Genomic DNA, 20,598 nt, shown 5'->3' with positions numbered 1-20,598 from the left:
ACAAGGTGGGGGGAGGGGGTAGATAGCATAATGGTTATGCAAAAGAGATTCTCATACCTGAAGCTCCTAGGTCCCAAATTCAGTCCCCAGCAGTACCATAAACCAGAGCTGAGCAGTGCTCTGGGGAAAAAAAAAAAAAAAACTATAAAATTTTAAGAGATAGAACAAAGCAATAAAACAAAAACATAAACTATAGGCCAATATCCCTGATGAGCATAGATGTCAAGATATTCAACAAAATTCTAGCCAACCTGTTACAGCAGTGCATTAAGAAGACTGTGCACTAAGACCAAGTAGAAATTATCCCTGGGTTGCCAGGCAGGCTCCATATACATAAACTGATAAATGGGATCTACCATATCAACAAAAGGAAAACTGGAAACCACATGATTATTTCAATAGATGCAGAGAAATCAAAAACCTTTGACAAGGCCCATTATACTTTCATGATAAAAAAAAAAAAAAGTAGGGATAGAAGAAAAATTCTTCAAACTAGTTGAGTCTACCTATAATAAACCTACATCCAACATTAAACTTAGTGGTGAGAAGTTGAAAGCTTTCCCTCAGATACAAGGCAAGGATGCCCACAACCAGCATTACTATTCAATATAATTTTTGGAAATTTTAGCTAAACGGTGCAGATTGGAAAAGGTAAAACTATCACTATTTGCAGATGATATGATAATATCTTTAGACAATCCTAAAAATATCCAATAGGAACCTACTATGCAATATAGTAAAGTGGCAAGTTACAAAATCAATAGATAAAAATCAGTGACATTTCTTCATGCAAACACTAAATCAGAAAAAATCCAAAAGCTATCCTCATTTACTATTAACAGGAAAAATTAATAAAGAAATTGAAAGACTTGTATATTTAAAATTATGTGTCACTTTCCAAGGAAATAGAAACACACATACGTATACACACAAAAGGAAAGATAAACCAAGTTCATGGACTGGAAGAATTAACATTGTTAAAATGACCATTCTATCTAGGTCATATACAGATTTAATGCCATCCCCATCAAGGTGGCACCAGATTTCCTTTGAGAAAGTATAACAAAAGCTACAAAAGTTTATCTGAAATCATAAAATACCCAGGGTCTCTAGGACGATCTTAAAAATAAAGAACAAAAATGGAGGTATAATACTTTCAGATCTCAAACTATATTGTAAGACTACTGAAGCCAAAATCTGGTTCTGGAACAAACAGACTAGAGATAGAATTGAGAGCCCAGAAATAAGTGCCCCACCTAGGGACATCTAACTTTTGACAAGGCAGGAGAGGAGGGGCAAAGCATTTGATAGAATAAGGACACTATCTTTTAAATATTTATTCATTTGTTTGTTGGTTTATTTATTTATTTTGCCTCCAGGGTTATCGCTGGGGCCAGCGTTACCAATCCACTGCTCTTGGAAGCCATTTTTTTCTATCTTATTGCTGTTGTTGGATAGGCCAGAGAGAAATCAAGATAAGAGGGGAAGACATGGAGAGAAAGAAACCTGCAGACCTACTTCACTGCTTGTTTTTTTTTTTTTTTTATACTTTTTCTTTTCTTTTTTTTTATCATTTTCTGCTCAACTAACATTGTCATAAGCATGTTGGAGGCAAGATTCTGGAGGTCTGAACTGTATATCTTATATGTGGAAACACTCTGATTAAAGTGTTGACAATGTCCTATGTATTTCTCTGTCTAGACCTAGGAATTATCATCCAGTGTTTCAACCTCTCTAGTTAGTACTGGAGTAGATTCTTTGTCTCTTCTTTTTTATTTATTTATTTTTTTATTTAAGAAAGGATTAATTAACAAAACCATAGGGTAGGAGGGGTACAACTCCACACAATTGCCCCCGCCCAATCTCCATATACCACCCCCTCCCCAGTAGCTTTCCCATTCTCTATCCCTCTGGGAGCATGGACCCAGGGTCATTGTGGGTTGCAGAAGGTAGAAGGTCTGGCTTCTGTAATTGCTTCCCCGCTGAACATGGGCGTTGACTGGTCAGTCCATACTCCCAGTCTGCCTCTCTCTTTCCCTAGTAAGGTGGGTCTCTGGGGAAGCGGAGCTCCAGGACACATTGGTGGGGTCTTCAGTCTAGGGAAGCCTGGCCGGCATCCTGATGACATCTGGAACCTGGTGACTGAAAAGAGAGTTAACATACAAAGCCAAACAAATTGTTGAGCAATCATGGACCCAAAGCTTGGAATAGTGGAGAGGAAGTGTTAGGGGGGTACTCACTGCAAACTCTAGTGTACTTCTGCTTTCAGGCATATATTTTGCAGTAGTTTACGGACACGTGTGAACATATGCTCTCTCTCAAAGAAACTGGTGTATATCTAGGTGTATATCTAGGGACTTTGTTAGAAAGTGAACCACCTGAGATGAAATTAGAGTATACTATGAAAGGAAAGTTCCATTATATTCTTAAAGAACTGAAGGAACTAATATTTTTATTCTCATTTTCTTCCCTTAAAAACAGAAAAATGTTAGTAAATGCCTATACTTGCTAGAAAAATATATGTAATGAGAAAACATATGTGTAATAAAATATCTGTAATGAATAGTAATCTAGTAGCTCCTAGAAATTGTTCAATACTGACTATAAAGTATGATTCATCCTGAAGAAATTTCATAGATAAGTCTCCACTAGACAAGAACTTTTTTCTTTTTTACATAATTTTTAATTTATTTTTATTTATGTATTGAATACAGATAGCCAGAAATTGAGAGGGAAGGGGATGATAATGAGGGAGAAAAACAGAGAGACACCTGCAGCATTGTTTTACCATTTACAAAGCTTTCCCCCTGCAGGGGATCATGGGCTTAAACCTGAGTCCTTAAGCATTGTACGTGTGCACTCAATCAGGTGCACCTAGACATGGACTTTTTTTTTCACAAGTATAATTCATCCTTGCACTACCAGCTCCTGTTTATGGCAAAGAAAATATTTGATACATATCTACTGAATGGAGGAGTACATGAATAAGTAAATGCAAATGTAGCTATAATGAATCAATATTGAACGGAAGGTACCAGATGGGTTTCCACAGGTCAAGTCAATTTAAAGATGTCACGTTCAATTGTGATACTAATGAACGCAAAGTAAGACGTCCATCTTTCCATAAAACAAAAACCTCCCTGTGGCACTGCCTTGTAATTAGGAGGCGTGTTTCTCAGAAACAGGATCCAAAGATAAAAATGGGAAATTACCACATCATGATTTTCATTTCCTGCTTTTGGGTATCCTGCTAGACTGCTTCAGCTTAGGTTGGTATACGTCAGAAATGCCTATCCCACATTATTTGACTCACAGGTTCTTTTACCCACAAGTTGTCGTCTTGGAAGAGGAAAGGAAAGAGCTGTCAAATGCTGTGTGAATTCAAGAACTCAGTGGACAATGGAAAAGGTTTCTGACTTGGGGAATCTGGATGAAGAGGGATATACTCAATTAGACTTCAGCACTCAATGCACCACCAGGAAACCTGTGTTCTCTGAGAAAGGTACATTTCCTCTCCACTTTCAGTGCTCTCATAACCAACCAAAGCATTTAAGTCAAGGAAATCTGAACTACTTGTGTGTTGTCAAACTTTTACTAATATATTTTTCAAGGTTTTTCTGTTAATAAAGACAGGGTATGGCTAAGCTTTTTTTTTTTCTTTTTGTGACAATCACTCAGTGACTGATTATTGGGCTTTCCATTCACAAGAATAACAGAAAACTTGTATGTTCTATAGAAACAAGAATTTCTTCAGGAAGGCTCTGACAAGAAGGGTGATGTTATATAAAGATGAAATAGGTTCAAAAACAGTGACATGTTCCTTGATAGAAACAAGTAGATTCCAGAAATTTAATCTTCAGAATCAGGGGAATTTAAAAAGGTATTTACAAATAGCACCAAAATATAGGAGATATAAAAGAGAATTTTTAAAAAGTGAAAGATGCAAGATTTTTAAAGACTTTTAAAAAATATTTTTATTTATTTATTATTGGATAGAGACAGATAGAATTGAGAGGGAAAAGGGGACAGAGAAAGTGAAAGAGACAGAGAGATATCTGCAGCCCTACTTCACCACTTGCAAGGCTCTCTCCCTGCAGTTGGAGACCGGGGGCTTGAACCCAGGTCTTTTTGTATTATAATGCTTTCATCCCTTAAAGATACAAGATTTAAATAACAAACTTGTGATTTTAATCAAGATCAAACAGTGGAAATTCTGAGTCTAATGTTGTTTTATGGTAAGAAATTGATTTGGATTATCTTTTATGTTTCTCTTATTTGACACTTTCTCTGATATGCTAGTATTGCTCATTATCAAAGGTAGACATATGATTCTGGTACAATGATATTAACATAAAATTAATCTCCTCTCATAAAAGTAAATAAATATATCTTGGTTGTGGAGACAGCTCAGTTTGTTAAAGTAAAACATCTCATTGCCTGATGTCCCAGAGGTTCCAGGTTCAATTTCAGATATCAACATAAATTAGAACCTCAGAACCTAGAATTATTCCGGCCTGCCCACCCCCCCCTCTTCCTCTCTCTTCCTCTCTCTCTCTCTCTCTCTCTCTCTCTCTCTCTATATATATATATATATATATATATATATATTAAAGATAAGTAAATCTAAAATGACTCCCCTATACTATCAAGAAATAAATCATCCATAAGTTATAAACTCATAATGTGCTCTCTTCTGCTTTCTGGCAGTTCACATTACACAACTGTTTTTCCTCTCACCCCTTATGCAATTCTATTCTTGGGCAACCTATTGGAGATGAGTGGAAAAATGGGATGACGCAAGAGGTAGGGTGCCAACTCGTTCTGGGTCCACCTGTCTCCCCTGCTATTGGGAGACGGAGGTCAAAAGTGGTCCCTGGGGGTCCTGGGGTAGCTCAGAGTGCCGAGGGAAAAGTGTGCAGGGAGGCAAGCAATCAGCCTCAGTGGGAAAGCCTCAGTGGGATAATTCATTTATTGAAAGAAAAAGCAGGTAGATATAGGCCATAACTTGAGTGGGGGAGGTTTGAGGTATCTCTTAACCCAAACAAAGAGCAAGACAATACATAGTTACATTTTTACCTACAGACTGTTTGATCATAAGCTTTACAATGTACATTTTTTCCAGAGGTAAATTGCAGGCACTTTAGAGCAGTAAGAGAGAGAGGGAAAGCTGAGCAATGTTTGCTGGAGTTTTAAAGTTAACATAGTAATCCATGGCTTTTAATTAAAGAAGCAAAGAAGGTGAGGAGGTGGCATGTGTAGAAAGGCACCCATGTCCGAGGGTCCAGCCGTCATATATTCCAGAGACCAAAGGAACCAGCCTTTCTCTCAACCTGAAGGGAGAGTTGGGGGTCAACCCATTTGTATCCCATGGAAACAATGGCCTGGACTTTCTGGGGCAGTGGGCCCATTCTCCAACAGTAGGGAGGCACAGGGGTGTTTATGTTTGTGTGGGGAAACAGTGAATGACCTATAATGTGATCGTTGTCTCTGTACATAGGGGCTTTCACATGTGTGAGCTCACTAAATTCCTGTGACAATCTTGTGATCTATTACAAGCCCCAGATTTCAAAAAGATGAAAAACAAAACAAAAAAAAACAAACAACAACAGAGGAAATTATTTCCCCAGGTCTAACATTAAATAAATGGAAAAGGAAGGCTAGCTGCCAGGAGCCAGCCCTGGCGAAAGTAATTGAGTCCCTGAAGGGAAGGGGGAGTCGGTGATGAAGAAGAAGTGAGAGACAAATCAGCTGCTTCAGGTGCAGGAGAGAGGCGTCTCTGCCCTCTGTCTGCAAAGGTTTATTATTTAAACACTTTTTGCCCAGATATAGCTGACATCATGTAAGATTATTTTCATTAACATCAAGGATACAGATGACATCATGTATAACTGTTTTCATTAACATCAGGAATAACCTTAAACATTATTATTATTAGTAGTAGTATGTATGTATGTATTCTTTAAAAAGTTTCCTTGGGGGGAGTCAGGAGGTAGCGCAGCGAGTTAAGTGCAAGTGGTGCAAAGCACAAGGACCAGCATAAGGATCCTGGTTCGAGCCTCCGGCTCCCCACCTGCAGGGGAGTGGCTTCACAGGTGGTGAAGCAGGTATGCAAGTGTCTATCTTTCTCTCCCCCCTCTGTTTTCCCCTCCTCTCTCCATTTCTCTCTGTCCTATATAACAACGACATCAGTAACAACAACAACAACTACACCAACAATGAAAAACAACAAAGGCAACAAAAGAGAAAATAAATAAATAAAATAAATATTTTTTAAAAATTTTTTTAAAAGAAAGTTTTCTTGGTCTGGAGTAGTCTAAATTTCCCTTGAAATGACCATCTGTGTTTTGACCATCTCCCTGCTCTGACCTTATGTATGAATAAACATTTTTCTCTGGAGCTAAATCTAATAGCTTTCTTGGATGGGTCTAACTAGATCATAGTAGGCTGTCCACCTAAAGAAATCTTCTGTTGTAAAGTAAGCACACACCATGGGGGCTCTCTTCTGGTTAACCTTTGCATATATGAAAGTTCACTAACTTTTAGCTAATGAAAGTTTACATACTTCTACCCATATATCCTAACATTAGCTATTTAACTACAAAACCTAATACTCATCATGGATGCCTGTAAGTGGAAGCAGAGTGTCTGTGGGTGAGGGTAAGCAATAGGACCTCTTTATATTTAGATGGAAATCACAGTCTGCCACTCATGCTACAAGCCACCCATAGTTCTGGCTTTTGGTCTGAGTCCAGCTAACTGAGAAACTATAATGGTGACAAGTAGCTCTTTTTCTGAAAGCCTCCCAGTGAGTACAGCAGCTTCTGCTCCTAGGCCACTTTTGGTCTTGTCATACTTAAACTGCCGTAATTGTTGTCACAATGTACTTCACCCAAGGATCTCCTTTTATTGTCCCCAGGTATTATTTGTGCATATCCAATATAGTCAATAGGTCTTTAAATTATCAATGTAAGAAAAAATAGCTTTAGTTTAGTCCAGGACTCCCCGCTTTGCAGTTAACCCTAGCCTGCTGGGGCTATACCATACACCAGGCCTGACTTGCCTCCGCCATTGTCCTCAGGTAATATTTGTGTATTTTCAGTAGCCGGTAAATCGTTAAATTATCAGTGTAAGGTAAAATGGCTTCAGTTTAGCCCAAGACTCCCCACTTTTCAGTTAGCCCTAGCCTGCTGGGCCTGTGCTATACAGTAAGCCTGACTTTCCTCCCGCTAGCTAGCCTTGGTAACTAGTGCTATTTCCACAAAACTGACTCTGCTAAGAAATGAGCAGGAGTACAGTTCCAAAAGCTAAAGAAATAAGCTTAAGGGGATCAAATAGTGGCACACCTGGTTAAGTGCACATGATACAATACACAAAGACCTGGGTTTGAGCCCCCAGTTCCCACCTGCAGGAGGAAAGCTTTGTGAGTGGTGAAACAGTGTTGTAGGCATCTCTCTGTCTCTCTACCATCTCTTACCTCTCGATTTCTGGCTGTCTCTATCCACTAAATAAAAATAATAAAAAATGTAAATGTTAAAAAAAAAGAAAGAAGTAAGCTGAAGGTGGGGGGAAAAATCCAAGCTAATCCTGGATGATTAGATCAAGTGGGTCTCATTTTTAAGTTTGCCAGATTTCAGTGATTTATAGAAAGGAATGGTTCCATAATCCATCATCCCGTTTTTTTCACTCAGCTTCTGCCCCTTCTGGTTCTTTAGGAATTCATGCAGCACCTCTTCATTGGCGATGTATTGCTGTGATTTTGGGCATCCTGTGCTTGGCATTGCTGGTGATAGCTGTGGTCCTGGGTACTATGGGTGAGTATTGATAGGAAAGATTAGAAACAGTCAATGGGGTGGGTGTGGGGAGCAGGGAACAGGAAGTGGCATGCCTGGTTGAGCACACATTACCACTTGTAAAAACCTAGATTCAAGCCCCTGGTCCTCATCTGCAGAGAGGAAACTTCATGAGTGGTAAAGCAGCATTGTAGGTATCTCTCTTTCCCTCTCCATCTCCCACTCCCCTCTCAATTTTTCTCTGACCTAGTAAAATTAATAATAATAATAAATATTAAAAGGGAAAAAATAATAATAAAAAAAGAAACAGGCAATTAGAAGCTTAGTCATGGCACAGTCAGTAGAGCACACCTATTTCCATGAGTGTGGACTAGTGTTCAAAGCCCTGGTCCCCACCTGCATGGGGGAAGCTTGAGGAGCAGTGAAGCTTTCTCCTACTCTCTCCGTCTCCCTTTCTATTTTTATCTCTCAAAAAAGAAGAGGAGGAGTAGTTGGGAGGAAGAGGAGGAGAACAACTAAGAGGAGGAGAAGTGGAGAAGGAGGAAGAAGGAGGAAAAAGAGAAGGAAGGAAGGGAAGGAGGGAGGGAAGGAGAAAAGAATCCTAACTGGTTGCAAGGAGCTGTGGGTTTGTTGTACAGTCACTGAACCCAGGCAGCAAAAATCCTGGTGGCAAAATAATACTAATAATAACACTAATAGTTAATAATAGATCAAAAGTTAGTATTCATGTATAATTAACTTTGCATTTTTATAAGCATGTGATATACAAAAGTTAATTGAATCAGTATATTAGCTTTGTAAAATTCAAAATATTAATTCTCACTTACAAGGAAAGTGGGAGACCAAGCATAAATAGCATAATGATTATGCAAAGAGACTCTCAGACCTGAGGCTCTGAAGTTCCAGGTTCAGTCTCTTACACCACCATAAACCAGAGCTGCTCAGTGTTCAGGTTTAAAAAAAAAAAAAAAAAGGAGAGTGTGAGGTAAATTTAATGGGTTGTTACTTTAAATTTTGAGGTTCATAAACAGGTTTGTAGTAAGAGCATCTCCCTGTGATCTGTCTAGAGTGCTCACATTTTTAACTTCATTCTTTTAGTATTTTCCTAGTATAGCTATTTTAAACCATTAATTTATCTCCAGGATAAATTAATGGAAGGAAGTCAGTGACACTACAGGAGGAAGTATAACATAATACTTATCTTCTTAATAAAAAAATCTCTGAGATTGATTTTTTTTTACTTAATCTCATGATTTAAGGAAAATTTTTTGCACCATATCTTTAATCTAAACTCCTTTGAATATACCAGGAATTATCAGTAACCCTAAGTAGATATGTAATGACCAGTAAATAAATTTTCTTAGATTTTATACCTTATGCATGCTTTTACCATTAAAATGCTATTATGGTGGCTGGGAGCCAGATTATGTGAGACTCAGAGTTGGAGACCCAGCACCATGGGAAACTCTTTACTACACCACTAATGTCAGTCAGATGGTTATTAAATATAATCCACGTAATGAGCTGATTTCCAAGGAATGCTAATTTTTAAATAGCATAAGGAAGACAGAATTTTCAATATTTGAAATCTATCATAATACTAATAGATTCTGTGCCAGTTGTCTCCTTTCTAATATTTTTAATTGTCATTACTTATTTATTGGATAGAAACAGCCAGAAATTGAGAGGAAGGGGGAGATAGAGGAGGAGGCAGAGAGATGCCTGCAGCACTGCCTCATTACTTAGGAAGCTTTCCCCCTGCAGGTGGGAACTGGGAGCTGGAACCTAGGTCCTTGAGCATTTGTAGCATGTGCACTCAACCAGGTTCACCACCACCTGGGCTCTTGCTTCTTCTTCAAACTGTTTTTCTCTATATGATTTATTTTGCCTATACCTCTTTCATGGAAGCTGTTTTTTTTCTCCAACCACTTCTCCACCCATCTCTCTGTCGTATCCAACTTTCTACTAACAATGTTATCGCTAGGGGGTCGGGCGGTAGCGCAGTGGGTTAAGCTCATGTGGCTCAAGGCGCAAGGACCGGCGTAAGGATCCCGGTTTGAGCCCCCACCTCCCCACCTGCAAGGGAGTCGCTTCACAGGCGGTGAAGCAGGTCTGCAGGTGTCTATCTTTCTCTCCCCATCTCTGTCTTCCCCTCCTCTCTCTGTCCTATCCAACAACGAACAACATCAACAATGCCAATAATAATAACCACAACGAGGCTACAACAACAAGGGTAACAAAAGGGGGGGGATGGCCTCCAGGAGCGGTGGATTCATGGTGCAGGCATCGAGCCAGCAATAACCCTGGAGGAAAAAACAAAAACAAAAAAAAAAGAAAAAAACAATGTTATCGCTGAGCTGGGGCGGTAGCGCAGCAGGTTAAGCGCAGGTTAAGCTCGAAGGGCAAGAACCAGCATAACAATGTTATCTACTTATTCTTAAAAGAGCCCCCTTCATACATCCCAACAAAATTATGAGTTTGGAGATTTTAATTTTCAAACATAACTGAATGACTTTTTCTTGTCACTGTTTTTGCTGTTGGCCTATGAAGCTATTTGGAGATCCACTTCAGGGAGAAACCCATTGGAGAATGATGATTTATCATCAAGAAATAAAGAGACCCACCACCAACCCACTCAGTCATCTTTAGACAAGAATGTAACTCCTATCAAGACTCTTGCATCCACAGGCAAGCACAGAGCTAAAAGATTCATAGACCTTTAGATAGGAATGTTAACTAAAGTCTGGAGGTGGGGAGAAATGAAGAAAAAAATTACATACAATAATCATGTATTCAGAGCAAGTACACCTAACAGTATGAACTTAGGATCATATACCCCTGTCATACATACAATAAAACAACATCATAAATGTCCAGTACTTGGTTGAACAGTTATTTAGTTGGATTCTTTTTCCCTCACACCAGGAACTATTTTTTAAAATTTACTTATTGGATAGAGACAGCCAGATACCAAGAGGGAAGGGAGTGATAAAGAGGGAAAGAGACAGAGAGACACCTGCAGCCCTGCTTCACCACTCACAAAGCTTTCCCCCTGAAGGTGGGGACTGGGGGCTTGAACCTGGGTCCTTGTGCACTGTAACATGTGCCCTCAACCAGCTGTGCCAACACCTGGCACCAGAACTTAGTTTTATGTAGGTTATGTACCTATTTCCATAGGAGATTGTTGGATTTTGTTTAGGACCTTAACACCTATGTTCATCCAGGATACTGTTCTGTATTTTTCTTCTCTGGTTGTATCTCTGTCTGCTTTTAGTATCAAGGTAATGTTGGTTTCATAGAAAGTTGAAGAAATTGTTCTTATAAAATAGAGATGTTAGTTCTTCCTTGCAGGTTTTGTAGAATTCGTTTGTGGAGACTTCTGGGCCTAGACTTTTGCTATTGGCTCCCCTTTTGATGCTTTTTCTATTGTTCCCCTTTTAACTTTTGCTATTGGCTCAAAATCCTTTTGATGCTTCAAATTCTTTTTCTTTTTCTTGATATTTTATTTTATTTTATTTTATTATACCAGAGCACTGCTCAGCTGTGACTTATGGTTGTGTGGGGGATTGAATTTGAGACTTTGAAGCTTTAGGCATGAGAGAGTGTTTCTTGGCATAACTTTTATGCTATCTACCCCCGCACAGTCTATTCATATTTTCTAGGTCTTCTTGGCTCAGTCTTGGGAGGTTGTATGCTTCAAGGAACTTATTCATTTCCTCCAGGTTCTCTTGTTTGATAGCATATGGTTGTTCATAAAAACTTGGCATGGTGTTCTAGATTTCTGTGGTATTTATTGTAATTTCTTCCCTCTCAGTTATTTGATTAATAAAAGTCCTCTTCCTTTTTTATTTTTCTTTTTATCAATATAGCTAAGGGCTTATAGATATTATTAAACCTTTCACAGAAACAGTTCCAAGCAGGGGTAGATAGCATAACAGTTATGCAAAGAGACTTTTATACCTGAAGCTTCAAAGTCCCAGGTGCAATCCCCACACCACCATAAGCCAGAGCTGAGAAGTGCTCTGGGGGAAAAAAAAAGAAACAATTCCTAGATTCATTAACCTTATATTGTTTTTTGTTCTCAATATCATTAATTTCTGCTTTATTTATTTTATTATTTCACTTCTTCTACTGACTTTAAGTTTCCTTTTGCTCTTCTTTTCCTAATTCCTTAAGAGGATCAATTGGCTAGTTTATTTGAGCTTTTTCTTTCTTGAAACTTTTTAAATTATCTTATATTTATTTATTGGATAGAGACAAGTAGAAATTGAGAGGGTATTGTTTTAATTTCGGAGGCTCCAGCTGGCCGGGCTAGCTTCACGGGCGGGTAACAAAGACTCGAGGACACACGGCTGGGCAGGGAAGCTGTATTTCTTTATTCAGAAACAACGATTCATAAACTAAACCAAACTAATCACCAAACAGAACTCTCCTGCCTCCTCACATGGCGGCGCCAAGAACTCTCGAACTCTGGAACTCTGGAACTCTCTCAGGTTCCTTGGGGCGGGGACAAGCATGCCCACGAAACTAGCAGGACTAAACCAATTTTCTTGACAGGGGGAGAGCTAGAACAACCCAATGTAAAGCATACAACAAGAGGGAAGGGAGTGATAGAGAAGAAGAGAGACAGAGAGACACCTGCAGCCCTGTTTCACCACTTGTGAAGCTTTCCCCCTACAGGTAGGGACCAGGGGATCGAACTTGGGTCCTTGAATGTTGTAACATGTGTACTCAACCAGGTGTGCTACCACTTGGCACCCTTATTTGAGCTTTTTCTTGTTTCCAAATGTATGCCTGCATAGCTAGAAATTTCCTTCTTAGTACTGGTTTAGTGGTATCCCAAATTTTCTGGTAGCTCATGTCTTTGTATTCCCATTTATTTCCAGGAACATAAAATAGCACTGAGAATTACTTAATTCTTTTTAAAAAATTAAACAAATGGGAAATTTTTAGTCCTGTTTCTCTGTGAAATCATATCCCTATGATTTGCACTGCAAATGAACTCTACTGTTCTCAGAATAAAAGTGCTTGCATTGAAAGAGTGTATTGGTATGATATCATACCAATATCATCGTATTTATCTTTTGTTCCCAGTTCATTATAGTTCCTGTCCCCCTAACTGGATCACATATAAGAACAGCTGTTATTTATTAGGAACATCAATGGATTCCTGGGAAGGAAGTAAAAGACAATGTTCTCTACTGGGTTCTAATCTTCTGAAGATAGACAACTCAGAAGAATTGGTAAGTGAAGAGAGTTACTGTAGTTACCTTTGGTTTGTTGGGCTAGTGTGGGGGGTGCCTCTTGCCGGTCACATACTCTCTGGGTTGGAGAGAATGCGACAGGAGCCAGCCTACTACTCACTCAGCAATGCGAAGGAGATGACTCAGGAACCAAGCTTGCCGCAGAGGCGAAGCAATTCAATTCTTTATTGATCAGAGAGCCAAGGCTTTTAAAGGGCAGACCCAGAAGTGGCAAGTCAGAAATGGAAATTGCTAGGAAAGAGGTGGAGAAAGGCAAAGGGGCTGGGAAGGTAGGAACTTCCTTAGCAACTGTTGTGAGGGGGTTAACTGGTAGAATTAATAATACCCTGCAGGCAGGGAGGGTCTTGAGGGTAGAAAGAAGATAGATCAAAGGAATGGAATGGGTGGGGATCTTTCAGGCAAAACAATTATTATGTAGATAGGCCATAGTATCAGGAATGCAGGGTGGAGCAAGGGGAGCTAGCTTAATGTTTTAAGGAATGCCAGGCTCCTGGAGGCAGAAAAATGCAGGGTGCTTTGTGAGGCTCCTCACAATTTCCCACCATTTCCCCTTTCTTTTTATCTAATGGCCATAGTATCAGGAATGTGGGGTGCTTTGTGAGGCAGGGAGTCTAATAAGACTGGGCACACCTTTGGGGTTACTCCTGTCCCTCCTTGCTCAACCTCCCAGTAGAGAGAGAGAGAGACTGAATAGACACACACTCCTCTGGCCAAACCCTGCCAGGCTTTACCACATCCTCACAATTTCCTGACATTGGTTTATACTGAGTAGAAAACTATAGGCAGATTCAGATAATGATCAATTTCCCCAAGCAAAAAATAATCTTTAATATTTCCATAAGTCTACACTAAGAAGGGAAGGAATATACACACACTTTCTCATTCTCTTCCCCCCATTAAAATAAGTAAAATATTTTTAAAAGGTAAAAGGAAAATTATTTTTAAAAAGTAAATAAATCTTAGAGAATAGTGTAATTTAATAAAGGACTCTTCTTGTATAACTTGTAAGAAAAACAGAAGCAACTTGTTCGAGAAACAGAAGAGCATGGGAGTAGGTAGCATAATGGTTATGGAAAGAGATTCTCATGCCTCAGGCTTCAAGGTCCCAGGTTCAGTCCTCTGCACTACCATAAACCAGAGCTGATTAGTGCTCTAGCAAAAAAAAAAAAAAAAGCAGAGCAGGTATTGACCACACAGATGACAGAAATTCAGAAGAGATCTGTATAGACAAAGGTTTTACAGAGAAAGTAGGACTTACAATGAACTATTGCTAAAGGATAAGACCCAGATAGAAGGGTTTAGTAGGAGACATGCTAAATTTTAAAAATCTAGATAATCTATAATTCTTCCACCTACTTTTGATAGGGTCATTTTATTGTCTTGTCTTACATATATCAAAAAAAGGGAGTAAGACTGGAAGCTTGTCTAGCTTTTATACCTTCCTGTAGCTACCACTATGCTTCTCTGTATTTATTAAAAATCCAAATATCGCTAGACCTCAAACTACTTATTTATAAAACATGCAATGTGATTAATTTTTTAATTGTCATCTACTTCTAATAAGTATTTCTTGGAGAAAAATTAAATTTATTTGTATCTTCAGTTTTAGGAGAAACTAATTATCTACAAAATTTGCTCACAATGCCTAGTACCCTTAAATTGTACCAGGTAGGGAATCAGGCCGTAGCACAGCAGAGCACACGTGGCGCCAAGCGCAAGGACCAGAGTAAGGATCCCGGTTCAAGCCCCAGGCTCCCCACCTGCAGGGGAGTTGCTTCATGGGTGGTGAAGCAGGTCTGCTGGTGTCTGTCTTTCTCTCCCCCTCTCTGTCTTCCCCTACTCTCTCCATTTCTCTCTGTCCTATCTAACAATAGTGACATCAATGACAACAATAATAATAACCACAACAATAAAACAACAAGGGCAACAAAAGGGAAAATTTTAAAAAATGTATCTGGTAGCTTCAGTGGGGAAAGTACAACTATCAGAGTGAGCTATTTTATTGGCCTAGAATTAGCATTTCTCCTTGGATCAATGTGAGTGTATGCAAGCATCCTTCACTAAGGTGATTCAGTCTGTGAACATTTTCAATTTTTTTTTTTTTTTGCCTCCAGGATTATCATTGGGGCTCCGTGCTAACATTATGAATCCACAGCTCCTGGGGGCCAACTTTTTTCATTTTTTTTTTTTCCATTTTATTCAATAGGGAAAAGAGAAATGGAGGCGGGAGGGTATAGAGAGGGAGAGAGAAAAATAGACACCTATTTAGACACCTAAATGCAGCCCTGCTTTACCACTTGCATGAAGTGTCCCAGCTGCAGGTGGGGATTGGAGGGCTTGAACTGGGATTCTTGTATGAATCCTTGTACTTAATACTATGTGCACTTAACTAAGTGCAGTGCTGCCTAACCCACTCTTTAAATTTCTGTTATAAAAGTCCATGTCTGAGTTCCTGAATCTCTCTCCTTAACACATATTTATATTTTCACTTTGCTACAGGAATTTATAAGAAGACAGGTGTCTCTCCGTCCTCATCATTCATTTTGGATAGGGCTTTCTCGCTCTCAAACTGAAGGACCATGGCTTTGGGAAGATGGTTCGCCTGTTTTCCCTAATTTGTAAGTATCTGGAGAAATTTTATTCCCTTTCGTGGAAAGGTGAAAGCATGCCAGACAGTTAAGCATCTGATTTGTTAATAATGTGTGGAGAGTGGTCCGTGAGGTGGCACAGTTGTAAAGCTTTGGACTCTCAAGCATGTGGTCCAGAGTTCGATCCCCGGCAGCACATGTGCCAGAGTGATGTCTGGTTCTTTCTCTCTCCTCCTATCTTTCTCATAATAAATAAAATCTTTAAAAATAAATAAATAAAATAATGTGTGGAGGGGGGAGAGAAAGAGAGAGACTTAGGGATTGAAAGAAAGTTAGCCAGTTAAAAGGGAAGGAAGTAGGGAAGGATGTTCACAATAAAAGTGCTGAGTCATCTCCTTATGTTTTACACACGTGTCTCCTCATCTTTCTCACCAAGCGGGCATCCGGCACCTGCTCTATTTGAAGTTGATGACAGGAGAATACAGTTACTCAGTATAAAATTGTCCTTTTAGGGGTTCGGGCGGTAGCTCAGCGGGTTAAGCACACGTGGCACAAAGTGCAAGGACCAGCATAAGGATCCCGGTTTGAGCCCCTGGCTCCCCACCTGCAGAGCAGTCTCTTCATAAGCGGTGAAGAAGGTCTGCAGGTGTCTGTCTTTCTCTCCCCCTCTGTTTTTCCCTCCTCTCTTGATTTCTCTTGGTCCTATCCAATAACAACGATATCAATAACAACAACGATAAAATAACAAGGGCAACAAAAAGAGGGAAAAATGGCCTCCAGTAGCAGTGGATTCGTAGTACAGGCTCCAAGCCCCAGCAATAACCCTGGAGACAAAAATAAAATAATAATAATAATAATTGTCACTTTAGAATGTTAAGATAAAGGGGATGAGCATGGAATCATGCACATAAGTGTGATGATGTATGCTATTATCCTTACTTTTCAAAGCAACCACATTTTATGTTTTATAAAGTTCTATGAGACATCTTTCCACCAATATCCTTGTCATTACATTCTGCTTTGTGAAGATAACAGACAGAATTCCTTATGTTTGTTCTGATTGGATTATTTTATTTTATTTTGACAGGTTTCAAGTACAAAACACAGTTCCCCAGGGCAGCACATCTCATTACTGTGTATGGATCCATGTGTCAATCATTTATGATCAACTTTGTAGTATTCCATCATTTAGAATTTGTGAGAAGAAGCTGCCAGTGTAATAGTATGTTGGGGTTGGCTTGGAAGCTCAGAGAAGTAGGAAGTGGACAGGAAACAAGAGCTAAGAAAAACACCTGAAGGCAAAATAAGAGCTGAAAGTTTCAGAAGTGTTCAGTTAGCGTTAATGTCAGTTGAGAAACAGAAAGACTGAGTTGTATACTCATCACCTCCACTGACAGGTCTGTATTAAGTTCTAGTTACTAGGATTCTGGACATGGAGTCAAGGCAACTGAGCTCCAGTTTTCATTCTTCCATTGATTTGGCATTCACCCAGGCTTTGCAACAAATCCCCGGTGCTTAAGGTTATCTCATTTTCTGGTTCTACCAGAATTGGGTTTTTATTCTCAAAAAGTGTCACTGAAGTATACATGCTGTCTTTCTATGATTTGTTCTTCTACTTCTAGAAGTCTATCAAGATACCAAAGGCCCCAGCTTAAGGATCTTGGTTCGACCCCCCACCTCCCCACCTGCAGGGGAGTTGCTTCACAAGCGGTGAAGCAGGTCTGTAGGTGTCTGTCTTTCTCTCCCCCTGTCTTCCCCTCCTCTCTCCATTTCTCTGTGTTCTATCTAACAATGACGACATCAATAAAAACAACAATAATAACTACAACAACAATAAAAAAAAACAAGGGCAACAAAAGGGAAAATAAATAAATATAAAATTTTTTTAAAAAGATACCAAAGGCCAAATGTGTTTCTGAATAACTTAATACAGAATTGAAGAAAAGCCTTTACAACAGGACAGGGGTAGACAGCATAATGGTTATGCAAAGAAACTCTCATGCCTGAAGCTCCAAAATTCCAGGTTCAATTCCCTGTATACTACCATAAGCCAGAGCTGAGCATTGCTCTGTTAAAAAAAAAAAATTTAAAAAAACTTTATTTTTTCATCCAGATGAACATAATTATGTTCAAAAGACTCATGCAAAAGCAGCTTGTCTTTTTTTTCATAGGCCAGGGAATATGTCTGCTACATCTGTAACTAACAGAATCTTATATACTGTGAAATTTCAGGAAAACTACCCTTACAGAGAATTTTTCTAAAGGGCCATATTATCATGTATAAGGACCCTGGTTCAAGCTCCCAGCTTCCTGCCTGCAGGAGTGGATTCTTCAAACACAGTGAAACAGGTCTACAGGTCTCTAACCACTTTTCTCCTTCTCTATCTCCCCCACCTATCTCAACTCCTCAGTATCCTATCAAATAAAATTTAAAAAAAAATGGGGAGAGGGTAGGAAAATGGCCACCAAGAGCAATGAGTTCATAGTGCAGGCACTGAGCCCAAGCAATATCTCTGGTGGCAATAAAAAAGAAAAATTGAAAGTATTCTTGAGGTGGTTCAGTGGTAGAACACATGTGTTGCATGCATGAGACTCTGGTTTTGATGCCCAGCATAGCATAAGATTGTGTGGTGTTACGGGCTCCTTATCCAGATAAATAATAATAACACAAAAAGTGAAATCTGAAAATATTTAACTTCATTTTATTTATTTTAGAGAGAGAGATTGAAGCTTCTTCAGTCCAGTGGGAGATGAGCTCAAACCTGGGTTGTACAAATGGCAAAGCAGCGCACAAGTGAACTATTTCACCAGTTCTGAAAAATATTTTAAATGTCAGTAATTAAAAAACATATATCTGCTGGAATTGGGGCAGTAGCACAGCAGGTTAAGTGCATGTGGCACAAAGCGAAAGGACCAGGAGTAAGGATCCGGGTTACAGCCACCTGCAGAGGGTCAATTCGCAAGCTGTGAAGCATGTCTTCAGGTGTCTGTCTTTCTCTCCCCCTCTGTCTTCCCCTCCTCTCTCCATTTCTCTCTGTCCTATCCAACAATGAACAACATCAACAATAACAATAATAACCACAATAAGGCTACAACAAGGGCAACAAAAGTGAGGGGGAATGGCCTGCAGGAGCAGTGGGTTCATGGTGCAGGCAATAACCCTGGAGGCAAATATATATATATTTGCTAAATAATCTAAAAATAATAATATTTAAAGAATAATCAATACTATCAACATTTTGGAATGTGAAACATGCTTTATTATTTTCCTACTTAGCATTTTCAGTTTTCTCCAATTCTTTAGTAGTTACTGCAACAAGATATTATTGGAACATGACTATGTTTCCTCATGTGATGATCTATCTCATTTTTTCAGACTTTCCCACTGGTGCTGTTTTTATTTCCAGTGGCTATTTTCACATTACTTGGCAGGTATTTATAATCTCCCAGTGTTTATTAGTATATGAACAGAAATTGGGTCAAGTTCACCAAGTTGTTTCTTTCAAAGTCGTTAATTTTGTGTTATGTGAATTTTGCTTTAATAAAAAATGCTTATCAAATAAATTTTGGCTTCCAAATTATATTTTGTTGGTAAAAACACAATCATAGTGGGACGTCCCAAATCAGTGATGAATTTCCTTACACCAGTCCTTGTGCTTTGCACCATGTGCGTTTAACCACTGAGCTACTTCCCTACTCCCTCCAGCTATACTTTTCTAGAACAGAGCAGGCTAGGTTGCAGAAACTCTGGCTTATAGTGCCACTAGGGATTGAACCTGGGACCTCAGAGTCTCACATGTGAAAGGCTTTTGCGGAATCACTATGCTATTTCCCCACCCCATCCCACCTGAGCTATGAACTACCTTATTACACTGACGGTCTCTACTTAATTTTCCAGTCCAGTGCTGGGGCATGTGCAGTTAAGTAGTAGCACTCCAGACTTGCATGCCAAAAGCCCCAGAAATCCCAGATTCAACCCCTGGCATGACCATAAACCAGAGACCAGTATTCTGGTATATCTCTTTCTTTCTGTGCCACTTTCATAAGAATAAATAAACTTTTTTTTCTCCCAACCTGAACTTTTGTTTCCCCTATCACTGAAGCTTCACTTCTCCAGGCCAGCTTTTTCAGGTAGAAAGATAATGAGAAAGAGACCATGATAACAAAGCTACCTTCAGTCGAGAAGCCAGGTTGAAATCTACTTCATTTGCTCTTCACTTACCTTTCCCCTTGATATTTTGTACATGCATCCTTCCTGTCACAATTCCTGACATACCAATGCTTTCATACTTTTTCACAAACATTAAGCAAGAGAAAGGTCTCTTTAGGTTCACTTTACTTAGAGTTCACAGGTTGAAACCCTAAATTCACAATATATACTTCCTGATCTATCCCTCAGAGTGCTTGGCTACCCCAACCTGAAAAATCTTCCATTATTCCTTCATATGAAATGATTTGATTTAGTATGTTTGCTTTAGCTCAGATGTCACTCAAAACCTAAGGAAAAAAATTGTTGGTACAGTAATATAATTCTATTGTTCTATTTCAGGAAGAATTCATGGATATTATCCAAGACAATCTTTTTATTTCCTTCTTAGTTTAGGAAATTAGGCAAAAATTGTTGCATGGGGCCGGCAAGATAGCTGGCCTATTTAGACATGCATACAGCTCAAATTCCATCATGGCCCCCACCACACTGAAGGAAGTTTTCCCCTCAGCCTCTGTCTATTTGAAAAAGTCAACCTGGAGCTATGAGGCCCCGGGGGGGGGGGGGCACAGTATGCTAGGGCTGAACAGTGCTCTGGTAAATATACATATATGTATCATATACATATACATATATATATGTATATGATATATATATCAGGAAAACTAGGGGGTAGGGTGCAGTCACTAATCTTTGACTTTGGCCCAATCCTTTCATCTGGGCTTCTTTCTCACTTTCTACCAAATAAA

The 20,598-nt window shown here is 39.2% G+C and overlaps 1 protein-coding gene across 4 annotated transcripts; it reads left to right on the top strand.

Annotated features, from left to right (window-relative positions):
- Nucleotides 1-3,296: 3,296 nt before the first annotated feature.
- CLEC7A (C-type lectin domain containing 7A) lies at nt 3,297-19,206 on the top strand. Of its 4 annotated transcripts, XM_060194383.1 has the most exons (7): nt 3,297-3,502; nt 7,713-7,811; nt 10,341-10,478; nt 12,885-13,033; nt 15,554-15,672; nt 16,730-16,778; nt 19,019-19,206. In XM_060194383.1, exons 1-7 carry the CDS (start codon nt 3,400-3,402, stop codon nt 19,082-19,084), a joined length of 723 nt encoding a protein of 240 aa, XP_060050366.1. In that variant the 5' UTR covers nt 3,297-3,399; the 3' UTR covers nt 19,085-19,206. The 4 variants fall into 4 exon arrangements, with proteins under 4 accessions (XP_060050366.1, XP_060050367.1, XP_060050368.1 ...); XM_060194384.1 differs by lacking the exon at nt 16,730-16,778; XM_060194382.1 differs by having other exon boundaries at nt 3,298-3,502; nt 16,730-19,206.
- Nucleotides 19,207-20,598: the final 1,392 nt, after the last annotated feature.

This window comes from Erinaceus europaeus, chromosome 7 (assembly GCF_950295315.1).
Source record: "Erinaceus europaeus chromosome 7, mEriEur2.1, whole genome shotgun sequence".
NCBI classification, from domain to species: Eukaryota; Metazoa; Chordata; class Mammalia; order Eulipotyphla; family Erinaceidae; genus Erinaceus; species Erinaceus europaeus.
This window is presented reverse-complemented; position numbering and strand designations above follow the sequence as displayed.